We start from the raw sequence: 21,883 nt of genomic DNA on the forward strand, positions 1-21,883 counted from the left end.
AGTGACCCTCCACTCTGTAGCTGTTTTTTCTTCGCACGGCGACGTCGACTTAAGGTCTCATTTGCCTTTCGAAGTCATTCGACCTCGCCTTCTAAAAGGGCAAGCCGATGCAAAACCTTCGTTGTACCTCGCGCAATCTGATCTATTCCAGCAAAAATTGACGTTGGTGAGCTATTTTGATGTCGTACAATCCTATTTTTCACATAATCGCTTTGTGATTGGGCTTCGGTTGGGTTTTTCGGAGTCTTTGATTCCCAAGGGACGGGGAGACCAGCCGAGCTACCCGGAGGTGTTGGCGTATGTAATTTCACATCGAGCTGTGATATGACATAATCTGCATCGTACGGAACTATTCCTACCCCTCAGAAACCACCCTTGCATATTTGAAACCGTGAAAGTTGCGTTGTACGCGTTTAAAAACGCCGGTAAAAAGTCTTCTTTCGAGATATGACTTATATGTGCTCGCATGAGATCTTCGATTTCTTTTCCGTACGCTCTTTTTAACCCGCGAAAACAACCAACATCAAGAGGCTGGAGCTTATGCGACGAATGAGGAGGCATACAAAGCGTGACGATATTGTTAGCTTTGCAATATACCTCGAAATCGGTCGAGTGATGGCTTTCGTGACCGTCGAAGATCAATAGGCGATGAGTACCTTTCGTACGAGACTTGGTGTGATTATCGAAGTGTTTTATCCAATCTTCGCCTCTCATTCGTATTCCAGCCATTTTCAGTAACTGCGATAACCCAATCAGGCGGTAATGGGCTGTTTTCGTACCATGACGAGAGGTGGGTTTTGCCGGCGAAAATGATGTACGGAGGGAGGGCATAACCGGACGACCCAACGCCTTGAATAACTGTAACCCATTCCCTATTTCCTTGCTGGGCTGCTCTAGGCCTTCCGCGCCGATCAGAAGTCGTCACGACCATTTCGGACGAGATTTGGTCCATCACAAAACCGGTCTCGTCGAAGTTGTAGATATCCTCCTCCTGGATCGCGTATTTCGCAATTGTATTCCGTACCAGGTCAAACCACGCGCGATACGCGTCGGGGTCTTCGCAGAGGACTCTCTAATAGTGGATCCTTCGATTTAAACGCGCCCGGAGGTCTGGTTGTCGTCTTACGAAGCTCGAGGCCCAGTTGACGCCGACGCGTCCCGTGTCGCGACTTCGAAGTAATCGGTTGGCCATATCTTCAACACCACTCAATCGGGGAGGAAATGCTCGCGAATCTAGGTCGGTTATATGTCGTACAATTGCCTCTTCTTAGGAAGGAGTCAACTTTTGCGTTAGCGATCGCGTAATCGCTCGAGCGGTTTTACCGTCGCGTCGATACGCAAGGGTTCTAAAAGGTACGTTATAGATCTGACCAGCGCGACGTACACTTAATTTTGGATCAGATTGAAGCGCATGTAATGCTAGAATCATATCACTTTCATTCCAAGAACCAACCATAGTTATGTGGTGAAAAACCGCAGGTCAAAGTGGTAGCGTACGAAAATCTGCCGAAGTGTGCAATTGGACCGTGGACTACGTTAGATGATTTCACCGATTTGCAGCTGTATTAGAAAATGGGGGAATGAGTTAGGTATAGGTGGTCCGATATGCAGCTACCGGCTGGAAGACGTTCCCCTTGTTCTCAAGTGCACTGCATTCATATCAAGATCTCAAGATTCTCCGAGACTAGAGGAGTGAGACAGCGATATTCCTGTTCCAAGGCGGGTCAACTGATGTACCAAGAACATGACACGGTGAGTGTGGTAACTCCGGTCTGCAACTTCATCATGCAGGTGAGACCTGGATGCACACCGGGGGTGATTATACCCGCAGCTCGACAGTTTATTTAGATGGAACTACTCCGTTATCCGTAAGACTTCCGAACAGAGCTTTTGCAAGTGGAGCTGCCAGTTCGAAGGATTACCAACCCGGCCTGCATTCCAATATATTAGATCCTTCCACCAAGCTCAGCCACGTCTGCCATAAGTTACCGGGGACCGGGGTACACTTGCATATCGTCCCACTTGCAACTGGTAGTGTCGATTCAGCCTTGGAGTTTTTCAACAGGAGGAAGCAAAATCATGTGCCTAGCAAGATGAATAAGTAGGCCCCGGTTCATCATGGAAATTTGCCTTCTCTTCGAATTTCCGACATTTCGACGAACTAAATGAGGCATAATGCCAAACAGTGTGCGTGTATGTGCGAGATGTCTTGTTCCTCGAAAATAAAGTCATCAACCTTTATTAGAAGGTAGTCAAGATGATATGACTTAATAGATGTTATTTGTGTCAATTCGTTAAAATGCGCTTTCTATCATTATGCGTACATAGATGATCAAAACTTCAATGTTCTCCATGCTTTCTACGCTATCTGAGGCAGTGAGACGCCGGCGAGCTTGAATTCCTCCATAGTCTCATCCAGCAGTCTTGCTCCAAGCTCTTGACCTTCTTCCGTATACCAAATCGCTGGATACCTGCGTCTGTGAGAAAAAACGTCTGAGAAACTCGGTGCCTCGAGATTTCACTTACGGTTTAATGGCCCAATCACTGATGTAACTCCCATGGCTCTCATCGCCTCGAGTCAAAGCTGCGTCGAGATATATAGAGGCACTGATTTCCGCCGATCTTGCTAAGAAAAACTGAGCGATACCCAGTAACTTCATAGCGAGCACGGGGTTCTCATGACCCAAGGATGTTCCTTTGGTCATGCCAGGATTAGCCATGTTTATCAGGACATCATCTGGTTTGACGAGTTCGGCGAGCTTGGCGACGAGAAACATGAGCAGCAGCTTCGCATTTGAATACGAGGGAATCTGGCTGAAGCTTTTTGGGTTGTCGAACTGCGGCAGCACTGGGCCCTTCGTCTTCAAGTTGGCCGAGTACATCAGGTCGGATCCCACGATGCTGAGCACCGGCGGTCTAGGGGCGCCAGCAATCTTCTTGGACTTGAGGACAGGAAGGAGCAACATGGACAAAAGCGCCGTCGATAGATAGTCGACTTGCATCGTTAGCTCGTGACCCGTGGCCGCGGCGGTTTTATAAGAAGGCTGCATTACAGCGGCGTTGAGGATCGCAACGTCAATGCGCGGTAGAGACGCACACTGCTCTACGAACTTGTGGATTGAGTCGTAAGATTCCATGTCGAGGATCCAGACGGATATGACCGAATCTGGGAATTCCTGGCGTAGTTGAGTTGCTGCTGCGTCGCCTTTGACTTGTGAGCGTACACCCATGACCAAATGGGAGAGCCCGAGCTTCAGCAGCTGCTGGGATGCTGCCAAGCCAATTCCTACATTACTACCTGTGACGATGGCGGTTTGACCTGTGAGCCGTATGTTGACTGGTAATGGCGTGGGTGCTGTGCGTTGCCGGCGCAAAAAGGCTCTAAATGTGGCCTCGAATGAAGCCTGGGCTTGTAGGCTGGACGACATGGCTTCTGGTGTGAATGAGATTGCAGGTGGCAAGGATCCAAACCTGTCAAATACAAAGGTTCACAGCAAGCACAGCAACTCTCAAGTGGGAACTTGGTTGAATTTATGGTATCGGTGCACTATTCACCCGAGCCTAGTCTAATTCGCCAACGCCCTTGTAGAACCAGACACGCTAAAAATTGGTACCCCGAAATATTGTACCACCGAGGTCTGATGATATGTACTCTGCCCTTGTCGCAGTCGTGATGCGTGTGAGACGTGGCCTACGTGCTTAGGTAACCCCACACTTTCTGTCCATCAACACAACATGCTCCGAAGCAGGACCAATACAACGCAGTACAAAGAAAGCTAGAGAACATATAAAGCATTTATATATTGGTCAACGGTTAACGGACGGTTATCTACCGGAATCCTTCTTGTTTGGGCCCTCGTCTTCAGCGTCCTCGGCGTATTCTTCCACCAGGTCTCCCACATTAAACTCGAGGGCTTTGCCGTTCACAATGATGGGCTTCACTTCCAGCAAGAATGCGTACAGGCTTCACGTTGGAGGTGTTCCGCCACTTTTTCATGGCACCACGATTGATAGATCTATCTCCGGGGCGAAGAATCCGCTTCTCGCCACTTCTCAAGCTCAGCTCAATTTCACCTTCGCAGACCGTCCCGATGCTAAGAGTCAAGGCACGATGCATGCCGGACGCGGCGCCAGGGGTAAATTCGATCATTCGCGCGACACATCCCTCGGGAATATCAATAGAGGGTTACACAGATGCAGAGAAGATGGATCAGCCCACAGGATACAGATACCTATAAAACACTTAGGAAGCTTTAGACCAACGGTCTATTTAGGAAACTCGGTCGAGGAGCACATCATGCAGCGTGGCGACATTGCCGTCCAACGGTACACTGCCCACAGGTGGATTAACATTACCGGAAACGGGTTCTTGGCTGCGTGCATCCTGTTCGTCCTGCTTGAGGTCAAAGATGTGCATGTATCCGGTGGAAGGATATCTCGGTGACCTTGGGAAGGACTAAGTTGGGTGGCCTGGTCATAGTAAGTCCGAGATCCTAATGTCGGACCTTCAAGGCTACTCCGTCAAGACTGCTAAGTCAAAGGAGAAACGTAAAGCCGCAAACCGTACGAAGTATGGGTCAATATGACCTCTACCCATTGAACCACACAAGTCCTGGCTGTGGGGCAGGCATCAGTCATTTCTACCTATATAAGGCCCCTATGGCCGCCCTTCACTTCTCTCAGGACTCTCCAGAGATCATGACACTTTCAATACAAGACCATTTGCCCACAATCCAATACCTAAATAAAACATAAACTATTTACATGAAAAAGTCTTGGCTTTCGGTACACCCTTTATGTACACAATCTCTTTAATGCAGGTGCGGTAGATGTAGCGTCTCCCTCAAGTGGTTGCGGCAGCCCAAGGGCTGCTCAAAATAGGCCACCAACTTCCCGGTGTTGTCTGGCGGCCTACCCTGACACGGTGTCGTGGCATATGTACATACTTGCGGAGAGACGTAAATACCAAAAATGCCGGAGCCACCTTCTCAGTTAAATCATGCTATAATGTAAGTGAAAGAGAGTAGAGCGCTGGCTAGACGAGGGGAGAGATTTCCACGGTGGAATTGCTGTAGTCTATTCCATATGCATCTCGAAGGCCCTGCTCTAATCAATCGACATGCTGCTCATCCTTCCAAATCAAACCCTCAGGAACCAGCTTCCACTGTCTCTGTCCATCAAGCAGTTTTTCTATTTGCGCCCATTCTTGTCTCACACATGCGGCCGTGTACGCACTTCTAGGTTGTATCTTGGTCGCAAACGGCTTCGGAAACATCATCACGCCCTCCGCCCAATCATCCATATCCGGGATGGTTTGCTGACCGGTTTCTTTGTCCACGGCTCTCTGGAAGTCAAATCCCCAGAGCAGACGTGAAATGGCCAGAAACAATGATCGATCTGCAATGTGCATGCCCTGACACTTGCGTCTGCCTGCGCCGAAGACGAAATGATCTCGTTGGGTGGCGTCAGGATTGTTGGCCGCGTCGATGGACGTTTGGTGGTCGTCTATGTACCGCATAGGCTCGAACTGCCGTGGGTTCGGATGTCTTTTGGGATCATTGTGTACAGCCCTGTACCGAGAAGAAATAAATGATCAGCAGAAGATCTCCCCAAGTGTAGCGAAGATAGGTCTTTCAGAGACAAGACAATTGGACAAAAAGTACGCACCAGACATTCATAATTACAATCGAGCCTTCGGGGATGTGATAACCCATGTACGTGTCATCTTGAGTGACAGCGTGCGGAATGCCCAACATGAATCCGGGCATCCATCGGAGACTTTCCTTGGCACACGCCCGGATGTACGGTAGGTTGTGAACGTCATTTAGATCCGGCATACGGTTACCGCAGACGCGGTCCAGCTCCATCTGCGCTGTCTTTGCAACTTCGGGGAAAATAACCATTGCTTGAATAAAACCGACCAGAATACTTGCCGTCGTTTCAGACCCAGCTTGTAATAACGAGCTACTTAGATATGCGGCAAGCTCATCGGAGAAGTCCTCCTCTTTTTGCAGCTTGACGAGGTCGACGCAAAAGCATGGCTATATAATTCGTTATCAACGTTGCCTTCCAGTTGGGTTGGGTCGCTCCCGTACCTTGGCTGTGCCATCCTGTAGCCCTTGTTTAGCCTGAAGAAAAAGACGTCGAAAAAGGCTCAACTCCCGTTTGTGTATTTTCTTTCCTTCTCTTTTTATGGGCAGGATAGAGTCAGGCAAATACCTCAATACCGGCACCAGGTCCAGGAGCGCGGCCATCTGAATGTGAGGGGGATCAGTCCTGGTTGTTGGAAGATCCCTCGGGTACATCTATGAAGTATTTTCTGTACTCACCCGTGACCCAATCATCTCGGAACTCCGATCGAAGAGCTGGAAACCGTGTCAGAACCTACTGTCTTTCAAGTATGCTTGCTTGACCCACATACGTCAAATGCTTCCTTGAATACCGGGTCATATATGCTGGTAATCCGATAGCCAAAGGTCATCTGAGTGGTCAACGATGCTGTGTATCGACGAAGGTGATTGATAAAGTCACCTGGACTTTCTAGAAATCCAAGTAGCATTGCTTTGTTTTCAAGGTCTTGGTAAGGTACGTATGTTCGTGCAGCAGCTATGTTCAAAATACGGTGAGCTAACTTCCGGGCTATTTTCCAAACTTCGTGATTCGGCTGGGGCCGGTTGGTTAGTCGAGAATGTAATGGAACTGGGTAAAAATACTAAGTACCATAAAAAGAACCCTTAGCCCACCGCTTAGGATATCCTGGCCGATGTACGCCTCTGGCCTGGAGGAATAAATAGCACCTCGATTATCTACCAGGTCCTTGATGGCCAAATCCGAGTTAAGGACAATCATGACTTTGGTGCCCAGCATGAGTGAGTAGATTGGTCCGTACTCTCTAGCCCATTTTTCGAATTGCAGATGTCGCTTCTCTTGGGGAATCTGGTGCAGATTACCGATGAGAGGCAGCGTAGGTGGTCCTGGCGGATAGTTTCTTGGTCTGCGGCCAATCTTGTTCAGCTGCCAGGAAATAGCTGAAATAAGGATCACAAGACCAGCATAAAAGACACCTCTGGCTTCGTAGAGAGACATAGTGTTGATTACAAACTGGTAAAAAATCGAGCTTCAGACTTTGAGAGCCAGGGGAACGGGGCAAAGGAAGATTGAACTCCCAGTACGAGTGCAGTATGTTTTTCTTTCTTTGACGTTCACAGAGGATACCTTTTGACAATATACTCAACTAGTATGTAGGCAGACATACGAACGGAATACATTGATCATTTCCCCCATGGTACAGATAATGCAGGTACCTATGCAGTCTATCAGCAAGCCAATAAAAATTGGATGCTCATAGGTAAACAGATAAGGCCCCGACTACGCGGAGTTTCATCGTCCCGATAACTGTGGTATCAGGTAAGCACTACGGGTAATGTCTGACAAACATGCTAGAACACCGAAATACCCCGATCTTTAGGGTCGGCTCCCAGAGGGATCGACAACCCTGCAAGAATAACATGCATCCCCGGCTCGACATGATGCATCCACTCAAGGGCTACCATATTGGGCTGGCCGAGCCATTCAGGAGGTGTAAATCCATGTTTGTACCTACGACGCAGGGTGAGACTGCCCCTTAACTTCGGTTAAAATGAGCTCGAGATGAGCCTTCTAGAGGAGGTTCATTATTCAGTGCAGACTGCGCCTTCTGGTGAGCCTGACATGAGCGTTGGATGGGCCGCCGAAAGGAAGGATCAATACTCATAGCAGATTGCACCTTCAGCTGAAATGATCTCGGGATGGGCACATATAATGGAAAGATCGTTGAATTTTCCATCAAATATTCCTCGACTCTACAATAGCACTAAACAACCACTTGCAGCCAAGATCATCTTCTCCGATACTCTGCGCCACGGCTGCTTCGAAATGGATCAGGCTACCTCTCTGAATCTCACTCTGTGACAACGGGTTACATGCTGCTGCACTTGTTCAACGCGTTGATCTCAAGTCCCTCCTCTCCCATCCTGATCGAAAATGGTTGGCCCAGACAATTGTCTCGTTCCCGGATTCTCCAACGTTCGACTATGCCACTGAGCGATGGACCGTTTTGAACCTCCAACTTATACTGCCGCCACTAGGCCAGGAATAGAAGAGGACATCATCAAAATTTTAGGTGCAAGTGGATCAGGATACAAGAAGTATGTTATGAGGTAAACACAACTAATTACGAGCCAGGTAAACCTCGCGACATCCAACAACGTCATTCTTTGCGACGGGAGGGCGTCTCAGTTACGTCACTACCCTTGGAGATATCCATGATGGTCTAGCTATTGACTTGAGCCAATTCAATTCAATTGACACAACTGCCGAGACCGTCGCGGTTGGAGCCGGGGTGAAAATAGACGATATCATCGGCCACATATACAGCGCCGGCATCCTGCTCCGTAAGTCTTAATAATGCTACACCAAATCAGCCGTTCCCCATTTCTAAAATGTGTCAGAAACCGGAAACGCTTTTGGCCCAGGGGTGATTGGTGTGACGCTAGGCGGTGGCGTTGGTCGATTAACGGGTGTCTATGGCTTGATGATCGACGACCTGGTTTCAGCGCATCGTCTCAGCCAACGGAACACTGGTTGAGGCTTCGCAAGATTCCAGCTCGAATTTTCTTGGGAAATCCGTCGCGCGCGCCAACTTCGGCATCATCACCTCGGCTCCGTGTAACCTTCATCCGCTATCCAACGATGGGAATATCTTTACGGCCGACTTAATATTCCCGGCGAATATGACCTCTGACTTTTTCAAGACTGTGGAATCACTGAACGGCAACATGCCCGCCGAAATGTCCGGCATTGCAACAATTATATACGACAATTCCACCAACCAGACGCAACTAATGACGAATTGGGTATATGTGGGAACCGAAGGTGGCGCACGCACAGCCCTGGCACCAATATTTGACTTTGACCCTCCCTACTCCTCAGTCAGTGTCATCCCTTGGAACCTACTCATCAACAGTACATTTAACGGCTTCGGCACCACCGTCTGCCAAGAAGGCTTCATTCGGGATATGTACAGCGCCAACTTGAAGAATTACAATGCGTCAACGTTTGACACTATTATCGACAAGATGTCTGGTTTCTTCGATGAGTACCCTGGCGGACGCAGTAACGCACTTCAGTATGAAATATATCCGAACCAAGCCATGGCGGTTGTTTCCGCGGACGAGACGGCCTGGCCGTGAAGAGATGCCAGGGGATATTTTTGAGTGTATCCTCATTTATCAGATTTCGCTCATATTTGTCTCCAACTATTTAATTGGTACCAGGGACCGCTAACGTACTCTCGTTCTCGTAGTCAAACTTCTATGCCATGGGACGAAGGCGTCGATAGAACCGCGAATGCTGCCATGGTTCTGGCACGGGAGCTCCGCGACAATGTGGTATTCACGTCTGGATATTATGACCTATCAATTTTTGTCCATTACGCCCGTGGAAATGAAACATTAGAACATATCTACAGCAGTGACAAGCTGCCCCGTATAGCAGATCTGAAGAAGATGTGAGATCTCACATTGCTAGTTATGACTGTTCGCTGAAATCCATCGAAAACTGTTACTATTTATATGATGGCTTATGTGCGAGGGCTTTAGGCTACGTACTATATAGTACTACGTAGATAAACCTAGCGATTTGATAGGAGGATATAGTGTGCCTAGGGAACTTTAGGGAGCCTGAGAACTTAGGATACTCTCGCCGGAATACCAATATTATAGTAAAGCTCACAGAAATTACCTGTCTAGGATGACTATAGCGTCGAGCCCAAAGTTAAAGCACGAGCGAATACAAGCGAATATAAAGGCAAACTCGCATTACTAAAGTAGAGATTGAAACATAGCCAAAGGCAGTACGAGATTAATACTGGATTTGTATATAGTACTTTTATACTAATGCCTAATGATTGGAGGGCGTTGCCTTGGCCAAACAAAGGTGTGGCAGGGCTTACTGATACCTATATTTAATGTTGGCCATAGCGGCCTCGCAGACGGCTGTCCCACGATATTGAACAAGGATTTCAAGGTTCTCGCACTTTGATAAATCAAGTTTTTATCATACATCTTACTCCAGTGTTTCAAGCATTCCTCACGTCGAAACCTTGAGAGAGTCATGTCAAGACGTCTTGCAAAAATTGAGAATGGTCAGTGATACAAGGATGGAATTAACAGGATCATTATATCAAACCTAGGCTCTTCCATGAAGAGGATGTCTCCAGCTCATAATGATGCTGTATTGCACGTGCTGGCGTTACCAGCAAAAGAAGCGAGCGAATTCAGTCCCAAGAAAGCCATGTGAAGTATTCATTGCATGCCCAGCAGTATTTATAGTATATTTTCGCTGCAGTCTGTGCTTGGTAATCTTTTTAGAATGATGTTCGCCTAGTCTGCCCCCATCCCTCAGCTTTGGGTCCCCTTAGCAGGTTCCGTCTGAGTAGACTTGTCCTTGGCAGCCTTGGTGTGCATGGCTCTGTCTTTAGCCATCTGCTGCCTGTTATGCTATCAGCTATGTAAATTTAGGGAGACAGCACAACTATATGACACGATGGAGATTACGGGGGGGACGTACTCCTTCTTCTTGATGTATTCGTTCTCCAAAGCCTTCTCACGATCCGCGAGGGGATTGTTAGGGTCCATTGTGTAAAATCCGATGATGAATTGCTGAAAGAACTGTTAGGCTGTGCTGTACAGACTTATCGCTACTTCGGCGATTCGTGTTTGATGATATGAAGTCTTAAGAGCTTCGCAATTGCTCCTCGATGGTGGGGACGCGGAAGCAAGATGACTCAGATGTCACAAGTGCCAGATGACGTCATCGGTGATTCTTTAGAAGCTGCTTGCCGGTGATGTTAATCTCATCTATAGCATTTCAAAAAAATCTTATTGCAACCAGTACATCCATTTTATTTTACGAATAATGAGACCAGTAGGTCAAGAGCGAAGCTGAGGTTATTGTTAGGGTAGAGTAAGGGCTAGGGTTAGGACTCAAGTGAGGGGGTAGAACAGGCTACAGCTGTGACCGGGCCGAGTCACTATAACCCTAATTGTGATTTACCCATCGTTGGAAACTTCTTAAGAATTCACTGAATAGAAGAATCATACAACTTAATGTCAACTCCTATTACCACATCTTTCCGGTCGTTGTGCCCAGGCCATATTCAGAACGCAGCCTCCCATATACTTATTTTGTCTTCAGCATAGTATGACGGCATCACATTTCAGGCAATTGCAGAATATTTAGCGTCAGGTATAAATTTCAACATCAAACGGTATGGGAATCTCTATATAAAGTCTACATGGATACTGTAACAAGGCAGGCACTAACTTCTCTTTTTCTCAATCCTGTCATCATGTCCCAACGGCTTCAAGGGCCATACTTTGTCCAGTCGATCGCCCGAACATCTGGATAGCACTTGACATTGGCAGCAAACTGGTGGCTGGCAATAGCCGGAACAGGAAGCTGGGGCAGTACATCGCATTGAGGAATTAAGTTGATAGCCACACATCCCTGAGGGATGTCATGCTCGAATTGAGAGGTAAGTGGGTTGATGATGTCGTAAGCATAGCGAATGGTGATGAAGTTCTGCTTGTAGTAGGGAACGAACTGATCGCACGCTACAAAAGTGCCGCGGGCGATAAAGGTAAGTATGGTGTAAGGGACCGGGAACAAAGCGAGAGATACGCCCTTGGTGCCCGCGCCGCCATTGATGGCGACTTCGTGCTTGCCATCGGCGTCGGTTGTGTCTTTGTTCTGAACGTCGATGCCGCTAGGGAAGGGTGGGTTGCCGCCGTCGGTCAAGATGTTGCCTTGGTTGTAGCGGATCTCGTCGGCAGTGCCTGGAATAATTCAGTATTGATGGTATATGCGAAGCATGTTTTCGTGTACACACCATTTTGGTAGAATATCCTGCCATCGACCTGCAGAACTGCATCATTGAGGCCAGCGCCAGTGTGTATGGCTTGTAAGAATAGGCCGTTGACGGAAGGAGAAAGATCATGTGCCGGGTCGGTAACATTGACGACTAGCTTGAAGCCTGTGGAAGAGGACGATGGAGGGTAGTTGGGCAGTTGACGCGAAGTCAGTGGCACTGCGGAGGCTAGACCGAAAAGGCCGAGGGAGATAATAGAGTTAAACATAACGATGCAAAATATTGTATCAAGATAGGAATTCGTGTTGTTGTAAAGAGGAGTTGGATATGTGACTGTTCCAGTGATGGAGCTGATGACCGAACAAATTAAAGGAACAGAGAAATAGTGACGATCTTTATATCCAATTACCCTTGCCGAGGTCCCCCATATAGACCGTATTTCGGAGTTGTCTTATGGACGCTTGACCATTTGAAAATTGCTCAAGCTGACATGGATGCCACTGCACCAAGCTAGAAATCGTGAACTGAATATCACGGCAGAAGACAAACTTAGGCTAGAGACTCGGCCAATCGAACCACCTCCGATCGAGCCTTCACGCCGTCATGGACGGCGGTCTTCTCAGCCACACACGTAAACGATAGTCTAGATGAAGCTAAATGAGGTGCCAAGCATCTGTTTCAGCAGCTCAATAATGACTCGGGGTTAGGCGACATTAGAGCCTCAAATAGTATACCCCACATATTGGCAATGCCGTAGTGCCCTACGGCTTACATACTAGAGCTCATTCTAGGAGTTTTAGACGCAGTGCATGAGAAGGCGCCCTGCTAGCGTATGTTCCTGCTGCATATGCAACTAATGGCTTGTTAAAAGTTGACTGTCGACGCACTGGGTGATCACAACACAAAGCATGGCATAGGGCATCACAACATGATATCCGCCACAGCCAGCATAGGTAGTTGAGTATAAGAATGACGGTGATGGCTTTCTGTAGAAGGTGATATATCCATCGACATTTACTTGGTGTCATTTGACTCTTCGGCAGAACCCCTAGCCACAATCCCAGCTACAAAGACTTTTTCAAATCTGAAAACTAGACTATAGAAATCATTTGTCCTGATTTTTAGTGTCTCATCGGAATGTTTTATCTTAATCAGCTCATGTTGTCCCGTAGTTAACCACAGGTCTACACTAATTCCAGACCTTGAGTATTCTAACATCAACATATTCTGGATTGCTTGTTCACTTTCAGTCTTCAGCCTTGCTGAGTGACTGCTCAATTCCAGCCCAGAGTCCCTTTCTCAACGTCCCAGACAGCCAAAAGTTACCATCGAGGTCTTTACCCATTATGGTAACCCCATTCAGCAATTCCAGGCTGAAGCAGCCACAGACTTGAGTATAAGATGGCGTGCCCTGCTTTTCTGAATGTGGAAATTTTGATCCAATTGCGGGAACAATCGCGCTCGAGAAATCAGTCTCGAAGATCCGACCTTTAGTCCAGTTCGAGCAATTAATCAGGTGCATGGATGCATCTCCGAATATGGGGTAATGTCCCGTCTTTGGGAATGTGTCGCGGACGGTAGCTGCCATTGCTTCGACCTGCTCCCGTGTGCCGAGTTCCCTGATGGAACGGCGAATGGCAGATGCCACGAAGCTGAGTGGTTTGCCGGCGATGTCCTTTACAGACAAGAGTACTGGTAGTGCTGTACACGCGTTGGCGAGGTAAACTTTGTCTGCTGGTAGCATCTCCTTTGCCATTATACCGCGGAGATCGTACGTGTTGGAGACTGTGACTGTGGTGCCAGAGGGAGGAAGGTGTGATACTGCTAGCCGTGTCCACCAGGCACACAGAATATCGCTTTCACTCAAGAAAGTTTGCTCGTTACCTTCGCTCATCTCGGCCTTGAGCTCTTGTATTGCGGCCTCTCGTAGTTTTCTGATGAAAACGCCGGGTACGCAGACCATACGGGTTTCCACGCCGTGCCAGAGCACATCGAGAACGTACCGGGATCCGAAAGACATCATGCCCCATTGCCCAAGTTGTCGGTCCGCAACCTTGCACGGTTCAGTGGCATTCCTTCCCAGCTCCGCCAGAGGATCGCTTTCGATGCTGTGCGTGGGGAGCACTTCGTCAGGTCTTCCTCGAAGAACCAGTGACCACGCGTCCAGAAGTCCCTTCAAACCGCCCGCATCAAAGAGAGTGTGGGGCCAGGATATGGATACCAAAGTAGCGTCGTCGAAAGACACGATGTGAACCCCTAATTGCGGTTCGTCCGAATTCAAATAGTCAGCAAGCTTCTTTGGTCCATCTGGCCGTCGCATCAAGTCGTGAAAGCGATAGGGGTCTGCCGTAACTGATGGCTCTTGCGTTGGCAGTGGTAGGTGGCTTGCAATGGGGTGTTCGGCGATATGCATGTCATGTTTCTCGTGTGTAAAAGAAAATGCTGAGCGACTCTCGTTGAATGTCTCGGGCACGTGGTATTCGAGTATTTGTTGGTCCTGACTTTTGGTCAGCTAGCCTGCCTGATGATGAATGAATTTCTTACGTTGAGCCTCAACCTGGCTCCAAGTTTCCGCCAGCCATTTCTCTGAAGCAGTTCCTCAAGTGATGTTTTGAGCTTGTCGGGGTCAAGTTTGTCGTCGAACTTGAGCATAACACTGAGAAGCATCCCCCGAAGATCCGCATTGTCGTCAAAGTAGCAAAGAGGGATCACTTGATCGGATGGCACTGCAGCAAGTGCTGCCGGCTTGCTCTTCAGCATATTCCACATATTTGTACGATTATCTCTCGAATTACACGTCAAGATTGACCTCGACAGTAATAATTCGCTAAAATCAAGTGTGACAAAACTAGAGAATGCATTGCAGAATGGATAGTTGCTATATATCTCTAATAAATACCATTTCATCCAGTACTCATTAAGATTGATTACGCAACCCTACTAATACGACCATTCAGTGAAGTCTAAACCACGCGTACACAGAACCGTAGCACCTTTATGCTTCTCCGGTCTTGGCATGAGGTCAATGCAAAGGAGGATTAACCCGTATGACGATGAAGTGCCAGTGGTCAAAGACAGATAGTCTTCAGGTACGCCCAAGTTTCTAGTTATGAAAACTGCCCATTAAAGACTACAGCAGTCTTGCCGATCCTGGAATTGTTGTGGCTGTGAAGCGCGGGCAGACATGAATCCCGCTACGTCAACCACGGGCTGTATCATGACCTTTGCTTCCAGGTGAGCCGTGTTTGTTATTGTAACAGTTGAGTAGAACTAGGATGCAATCCCTAGATAAAGAACCCATCCACTATTAAGCCCCTTTACTACGATTTACTTGTCATTGGAAGACCTATAAACTTCCGTAATACGAGGAGAAGGGACCATGTGGCAAATGAGTCCAGTTGATGCCACTATCTTACACCGGTAGGACAATGGTTCCCAAACTCATACAATATTCGTGAGTAGTTGGTCCCAAACAGTCTCTATTGACTTCCGAGGGTTTGAATTGGGTTCAATCACAAATTTGCCCTTCCCTCAAGTTTCCTCCTCATTCTCACCTCCCTAAGCTCTCTCTTAACCCTCGCCGCCTCTTCAGCAGTCAATTGAGCACTGTCTTGGCTAGCCCCACTGCTGACGGCCTCATCAAACAGCTTGCGTCCTAGCAAGTCTGTCAGAGCCAATACTCTGGTACTGACCGTCGCCCCATCACGGCGGTTCTTGCCTTCCCTACGAGAACTTGCGATGCGCTCGGTGAAATCCCACAATCGACCCTTCGCAACCAGCGCGCCAGTCGACGGATCCCGCGAGGGCAGCCACTCGGATGCTATCCGAAGGCGTGGCGGAACCTTGGTGTCTTTAGATTTGACGGCATAAATAATACCCTCTTCCTCGAACCGCTGATATGCGTTCTTCAGGGTCTCTTTGTTCACTGCTTCGAAGTATGAGAGGTCACCTTGATGGTATAGTGTCTTGCCCAGCTGTAGAGTATCAGTTTCTGAACCCAGTCTTGTGGTCGAGGGGTTGTAGTGACTTACAAGTTGTGCACTGTTCTGGGCCTTGGTGACCTCGATCCAGATATCCTCTTTTTGCGCCTCATGTGGCGGTGTCAGTCCCATCAGTGAGATCGCCGCCAGCCAGCTTGCCTCGATGAACGGCCAGATTAGGAAACAGTAAAAGTCATAGTTTTCTCGGCCAGCCACGCGCTCCTCCTCTGAGAGTCCAATGCTCAGAGGGGCACCGTTATCGTCACGTTTGAGGTGAATAATGCCGTCGCTCTCGAGACCCATCAATGTCTTCTCTAGATTCGAAGCCAGACCGTCGCTGGGGAAGATGAACTCCCCGCGGAACAGTGATGACAGAAATAGGACCTGGGTGCGAAGCGAATCGTACCCGATTTCTTGGTGCGCAGGCCCACCACCCTGTTTTACCCGAGTGTACATGCTTGCGCTCACAAGTGCTTCAGAGATGAACAAGTGTATCGTCATATTGCGGTAGAATGACAGCTGGAACCGGTCAACCGCATAATATGTGGGCTCAGCGAGGCCCTGGACGACGCCAACAAGGTCCTTCCCCAACACTTCCAAGCCGCGTTCTATCACATCCGACAACGGCGCATTGCCAAAGTGGGCCACTCTGCCACCCTTGGCTCGCACACGGGCAATCAGCCACTCGATGCGACGGATCAGTTCCGATTTCCCCACGCCACGACCACGAAGAGTGAGCACCACTGTCCCGATCAGAGCCGTCGGCATCACTACCGACACGTCGTTGATATCCGACAAGACCTTGTAGCCCATCGTTCGCAACAGCTTTTGACGGACAGCTGTGACTTCTGGAGACTTGGCTGTCAAGTCTTCGGGTATTTTGGGGAGTTTCGCCAGTTGCTCGTTGACGTAGCCCCTCAAACTCCATGGTTCATGGAAACGAACATCGACGCGACCCAGGCGCAATGACAACACGGACGACCCGCCACTGAGGAAATCCGCAAGATTTTCTTTCTTTTTGGGCACTCCTAGGAGCTCCGTCACGTAACCTTCGGTTTCGATGACCTTGTCGTATTGTGTGCTCACGGGGCATATGATGGCGTCTTCCACACGGCCGGACAGAACGCTGTCCATAATAAAACTGAGAATTCCAAACTTGGGTGACAAGAGCTTTCCTGTTCTTGACCGGCCACCCTCGATGAAACATTCGAAGTTGTATCCGCCTTGAAGTAACGTGTCAATATAGGCCTGAACCAGAGTGGTGTACATCGAGTCGTTTCCGAACTGTCGTCGGATCCACATTGCTCCCGCGTGTTGCAAGAAACTCCCCACGACGGGGAAATTGAGGTTGTCACCGGCGACTACGACTGGGAGAGCAAGCCCCAGACGGTAGCATATCAATTGCATTGAGACATAGTCAACATGGGATCGGTGTGACGGCAGGAAGATGATGCTCTGCTTTTTGGTAGCGGCAAGTTCAGCCACCTTGCGCAACCTCAGTACTTCTTCGCTAGAGACATGAATACCTGCCTTCAGTTAGCCCATTGACGCAGAATCATGTCGCATCTCGACTTGCCTTGATGGTACGCCCTCGTCAACAGCTGGGTCACTAGATAATATGCGCCTCTTATAAATGTCTTGCTCTCAAATTTGCAAATCATATCATTCGTCAACTTGTCGGCCACCTCTTGCAGTCCCTGCTCAATTACGGCACGTCTAGCAGACCTCTTAAAAGCAAAGTTCTTTTCATCTTTCTTGAGCCAGCCTTCCTTCTCCTCAACCTCAAGCCTCATGTCGGCCAATTGGGATATGCGAGTCTGTAATAGGGGCGCCGACACGACCGAGTTCTTCATTTGCTCCGAAAACCCCGAGTAGAAGATGGGCTGCCCGATGACCTTATCGTAGGCGCGCCATCCGGTGCCCGAGACGTACAGCGAGACCTCACGAAGGAATTGGAGTGGCTCGGAGCGGAACCGAGCCATGTGCTGCATCAACGCTTCCTCTTTCTCGCCATCTTGAGTCGACTCGATATAGCTTCGCGGTTGGAGGGTGATTTGGTCGCCGAGGATCTGGAGGTCCGGCGCCGAGTTGCGTGTCGGGTCATCGTCTTGCGACATGTTCTTTTTTGTCCGGTTTCTAACTCTTAAATATACAACGAATCGATCCGTATCGTAACTGTACACTCGAACGTGTTCGTTGTATCAAAATCTCAACAGGCGCGGGGCCTTCTCGTCCGGTCGAGGTGGCCGCAGTGGGAGAACGAAGTGTTTACGAGCCTTGGAAGTGCAATCCAAATTCCTCATGGCCGGACTTCGGAAAGCTAACACAAAGTGGAAGCAATCGACTTCGAAGTGTCACAACTTGATTGACTTTGATCTCATTGGTAGCCCGAAAGCCATGCCTTTCGGAGATATGGCGCATTGGTCTCCAACCCGTTGGATCATGGGTCGATCTGCGCTGTCATGCAGTTAAGCCGAGGTGGTTCTAGGCATGTGAACACTGATGTTTCGCCGCCGGCAATGCACTATCTCTAGCAGCGAGAGCCGGTTGGTGGCGCTTACCCCACCAAATCCCAGCTGGTAGCCTTGAACTCAGCTCTAGCAACCCCAATTTTTCGGAGCTTCTACAACTTGCAGTCCGTATCCATCCCAAACTTCCAATAGCGGCCTCCAACATACCCTATCAGGGACGAGGAGGGCGACGACGAGCGGCCCTGCCGTACGACGTCCTCACCTATGGCATCCCAACCTCCCTTCGAGGGATCGCTGACCCAAGAGCTGCTCTCCCGCGCACACAGCCCCAGCAACACTTCACGCATTTACAACGAGAAAATCAAACATCGATCTCTCCTCCTACGACCGAGTTCCCCCCCGCCGTCAGCAAATTCTCGCGAAGCACGTCGAAAAGCACTGCAGCACAAAGAGAAACGCGCAAATGCGCTGAAGCCGAAACCCTTATCCTCGCGAGAGCGCCGGAAACTTGGTCTACATAATATACCCAAGGAGGGGCAAAAGTACGAAATCTTTGCGCCGCTGAACAGACTATGGGTAGGATATATCCGCGAGATACTCGGCAGCGAGCTGTACATGGGGGTCCAGGTCGCGGGGGCGAAGCTGAGCGCGGCTGATTTTCACGGTGCTGAAGTCGAGGTGTCTCGGAGTGGGTGTCCGAGCCGTGTGGGGATCAAGGGGATTGTGGTCAAGGACTCCAAGTTTGCCTTTCAGGTTATAACGGAAACGAACGAGATCAAGCTCGTGCCGAAAGAGGCGACCTTGTTTCGAGTTAAAGTGCCGACGGAAGATGCGAACGACAAGCGGGATCGGCTAGAGCCTGAGCAGAAGAAAATGTTTATATTTGAGATCCATGGCGACCAGTTCCAACATCGATCAGCGGACCGCTCGAACAAGAAGTTCAGGGCGCATTTCTCGAAGAAGCTATGATGAATGAATGACCAGACAACATGAGACCCTGTGACGGTTACGGCGATTGCGATTCTTAGCTCGAGGTCGGCAAACCCCAAGTTGAGCTGATGGCACACTCAAAAATCCGCTGGGGTATACGAACAAGCTCACTTTGCCGGGGAGAAAGGCCTTTTCTATGTCGTTTTCTTCTCTCGCACGTTCCTGGGCTAGCCGGGAGCTAATCATGTATGTACATAGCCACAGTGGCACCAGGCCAAGGGTCATTACTTTGAGTTTGAGAGATTGCGGAAACCTTGTCGGACAGAGATATATGAATTCAATCCTTTCTTTGGCCGGGATTGAGAAGCAGGGGGCGTCGAGATTCAATCAACTGCGGGGTCTAGGCTATTTGTGATGTGAATACCAGGTCTATATCTGGCGGGTTGAGTTGAAATGCCGTGATTAATTGCACTCGCTGGACTACCAAGCAATGCAGGTCACCACGATTATGCTGCAGGATGATTGAACCGCATTCGTTATACTCAGGACCACTCAGGAAGCTGATGTGGGGTTCTATCCGACGGCCAAGCAAGGCAGTGCAATCAACATCTCAAAATCATACAATTCCGCCGGATGGAGAACTTCACCATACTTGATCTGTATAACGTACCCCACAAGCAAGTTGGCCACTTTTTCTTGGCACCGTATGAATAACTTCAATAACTTAACTAAACTAAAAAATAATAATTCAAACTAATCGGAATCCTCTTCCTCGTACGTATCTTTATCATTCTCACAAGTACGAGCATTATGTCCGGGCTCTCCGCAGATCCTACAGCGCCTCGTACGACGACGACTTACACGTATATCATCCTGTAGCTGCTGTTCAATATCCCGTTGAGACTGTAAGTCCTGAGCGTCTCGTAAACTAAGAGATCCTCCATCTTGTAGCTGTCGACTTTTAGTCCTTCGACGACGGCTTAGCTCTTGATTGGCCTTCCGAAGTGTAGTAACCTCATCCTCAAGTAAAACTAACCGATGCATAACAGCCGTCGCACCACGTGAAAATTGGTCAATAGCCGTAAGTATTGTCGTCGGGGAGCTATTCTGATGCTGTATGGTTCTGTTTTTAACGTATTCAGACTGGGATTGCGCCTCGGTTGGGTTATTTGGAGTCTTTGATTCCCAGATTAAGGGGGCGCCAGACGAGCTCCCAGGAGGTATAGGCGTATGTAGCTTAATATCCAGCTGTGAAACCACATATTTCGGGTCGTACGGAATAATTCCCGTCCCCCTGAAACCTGCCTGGGTATTCGACTTAGTTGCAGTCGTACGATACGCCCTAGAGAATGCCGAAAAGAAATCCTCCTTCGAGATATGGGTTATATGCGCCCGTATTAGGTCTTCAATTTCTTTGCCGTACGACCTTTTCAAAGCCCTAAAACAGCCTACATCGAGAGGCTGGAGCTTATGTGACGAATGAGCAGGCATACTAAGTGTAATGATAGTATGCTCTTTGCAATATAGCTCGAAGTCAGTCGATTGGTGGCTCTCATGCCCGTCGAGGATAAGAAGACGATAAACACCCTTCTTACGATCCTTCGTATAGCGATCAAAGTGCTGAATCCAGTCTGCGCCTCGCTCATTTGTTGTCCAACCGTTTTTGGTTACAGCGATTACCCAATCGGACGGGAATGGGCTATTCTCGTACCAGGATAAGAGGTGGTTTTGACCCGCGACAATAATATACGGCGGGATAGCCCAGCCGGACGAATTAATACCCTGGATTACTGTAGCCCATTCTCGATTGCCTTGTTGGACTGTACGAGGCCTTCCGCGTCGTTCGGCACTTGTAACTACCATCTCGGATGAGATTAAGCCCATCGCGAACCCTGTCTCGTCGAAGTTATAGATATCCGCCTCTTGGATACCATATTTCGCAATTGTATATCGTACGAGCGTAAACCACGCGCGATACGCGTCAGGATCTTCGCAATAGGCTCGTTGGTAGTCGATTCTTCGATTAAAACGCGTCCGAAGGTCTGGTTGTCGTCGTACGAAGTTCGAGGCCCAGTTGACGCCGACGCGTCCAGCGCCACGGTCACGGAGCAGTCGGTTAGCCATAGCTTCAACACCATGGAGCCGGGGAGGAAATGATCGCGAATCTAGGTTAAGTATATATTGTACGACCGCTAACTCTTCTGATTCCGTAAGCTTATGACTAGATTGTCGAGTATCGCGTCGAGATAGTAGTCCGCGTTTTCGGTTAGCTAGAGTTGTACGAGGGACATTGTAGAGTTGGGCAGCGCGTCGGATGCTTAATTCGGGTTTCGATTGAAGCGCCTGACACGCTAGAATCATGTCGCTTTCTTTCCAATTCGATCCCATCTTGGTATGTGTAAAGATGTTAATTAAAAGGTTGTTCGTACGGTGCCAAGAAAAAGTGGCCAACTTGCTTGTGGGTTACGTTAGTAGTAGAGTTGGACAATATGGGCCCTGTGGGCCATGTGGGTCCTATACTTGCCACTATCGCCACCTAGAACGGCGACCATCCCCACATACCTCTATTACGAGAAATGTGGCAAGGATAGAAC

The 21,883-nt window shown here is 48.9% G+C and overlaps 9 protein-coding genes across 9 annotated transcripts; 3 read left to right on the plus strand and 6 right to left on the minus strand.

Moving 5' to 3' along the window:
• Positions 1–2,359: 2,359 nt before the first annotated feature.
• On the minus strand, positions 2,360–3,428 carry BCR38DRAFT_488569 (retinol dehydrogenase 12; the record flags this gene model as incomplete). Its single annotated transcript, XM_040864288.1, has 2 exons — positions 2,360–2,471; positions 2,527–3,428. The coding sequence occupies 2 exons, from the start codon at positions 3,426–3,428 to the stop codon at positions 2,360–2,362; spliced, it is 1,014 nt and encodes a 337-aa protein (XP_040712112.1).
• A 237-nt stretch (positions 3,429–3,665) lies between these two features.
• Positions 3,666–4,722, plus strand: BCR38DRAFT_477173 (uncharacterized protein). The gene has a single exon (XM_040863065.1). It carries the CDS (start codon positions 3,929–3,931, stop codon positions 4,442–4,444), a length of 516 nt encoding a protein of 171 aa, XP_040712113.1. The 5' UTR covers positions 3,666–3,928; the 3' UTR covers positions 4,445–4,722.
• A 102-nt stretch (positions 4,723–4,824) lies between these two features.
• On the minus strand, positions 4,825–7,310 carry BCR38DRAFT_375636 (cytochrome P450). Its single transcript, XM_040857337.1, has 6 exons — positions 6,721–7,310; positions 6,422–6,664; positions 6,330–6,365; positions 6,096–6,254; positions 5,668–6,041; positions 4,825–5,570 (listed from the first exon to the last, which is right to left on the minus strand). Exons 1-6 carry the CDS (start codon positions 7,084–7,086, stop codon positions 5,111–5,113), a joined length of 1,638 nt encoding a protein of 545 aa, XP_040712114.1. The 5' UTR covers positions 7,087–7,310; the 3' UTR covers positions 4,825–5,110.
• A 775-nt stretch (positions 7,311–8,085) lies between these two features.
• BCR38DRAFT_460248 (uncharacterized protein) lies at positions 8,086–9,230 on the plus strand (the record flags this gene model as incomplete). The annotated part of the gene is made up of 4 exons (XM_040862391.1): positions 8,086–8,186; positions 8,278–8,432; positions 8,490–8,587; positions 8,628–9,230. 4 exons carry the CDS (start codon positions 8,086–8,088, stop codon positions 9,228–9,230), a joined length of 957 nt encoding a protein of 318 aa, XP_040712115.1.
• Positions 9,231–10,197: 967 nt separating this feature from the next.
• On the minus strand, positions 10,198–11,045 carry BCR38DRAFT_444849 (uncharacterized protein). Its single transcript, XM_040860963.1, has 2 exons — positions 10,609–11,045; positions 10,198–10,530 (listed from the first exon to the last, which is right to left on the minus strand). Exons 1-2 carry the CDS (start codon positions 10,674–10,676, stop codon positions 10,440–10,442), a joined length of 159 nt encoding a protein of 52 aa, XP_040712116.1. The 5' UTR covers positions 10,677–11,045; the 3' UTR covers positions 10,198–10,439.
• Positions 11,046–11,359: 314 nt separating this feature from the next.
• BCR38DRAFT_526865 (uncharacterized protein) lies at positions 11,360–12,176 on the minus strand (the record flags this gene model as incomplete). Its single annotated transcript, XM_040865371.1, has 2 exons — positions 11,360–11,876; positions 11,930–12,176. The coding sequence occupies 2 exons, from the start codon at positions 12,174–12,176 to the stop codon at positions 11,404–11,406; spliced, it is 720 nt and encodes a 239-aa protein (XP_040712117.1). The 3' UTR covers positions 11,360–11,403.
• A 978-nt stretch (positions 12,177–13,154) lies between these two features.
• Positions 13,155–14,677, minus strand: BCR38DRAFT_412555 (uncharacterized protein; the record flags this gene model as incomplete). The annotated part of the gene is made up of 2 exons (XM_040858712.1): positions 13,155–14,405; positions 14,453–14,677. The coding sequence occupies 2 exons, from the start codon at positions 14,675–14,677 to the stop codon at positions 13,155–13,157; spliced, it is 1,476 nt and encodes a 491-aa protein (XP_040712118.1).
• A 743-nt stretch (positions 14,678–15,420) lies between these two features.
• Positions 15,421–18,005, minus strand: BCR38DRAFT_460251 (acyltransferase-domain-containing protein; the record flags this gene model as incomplete). The annotated part of the gene is made up of 3 exons (XM_040862392.1): positions 15,421–15,882; positions 15,940–17,414; positions 17,465–18,005. The coding sequence occupies 3 exons, from the start codon at positions 18,003–18,005 to the stop codon at positions 15,421–15,423; spliced, it is 2,478 nt and encodes an 825-aa protein (XP_040712119.1).
• A 492-nt stretch (positions 18,006–18,497) lies between these two features.
• On the plus strand, positions 18,498–19,509 carry BCR38DRAFT_59061 (ribonuclease P protein subunit p29). The gene has a single exon (XM_040865502.1). The coding sequence runs from the start codon at positions 18,624–18,626 to the stop codon at positions 19,326–19,328; it is 705 nt and encodes a 234-aa protein (XP_040712120.1). The 5' UTR covers positions 18,498–18,623; the 3' UTR covers positions 19,329–19,509.
• Positions 19,510–21,883: the final 2,374 nt, after the last annotated feature.

This window comes from Pseudomassariella vexata (assembly GCF_002105095.1).
Source record: "Pseudomassariella vexata strain CBS 129021 chromosome Unknown BCR38scaffold_13, whole genome shotgun sequence".
Lineage (NCBI taxonomy): Eukaryota > Fungi > Ascomycota > Sordariomycetes > Amphisphaeriales > Pseudomassariaceae > Pseudomassariella > Pseudomassariella vexata.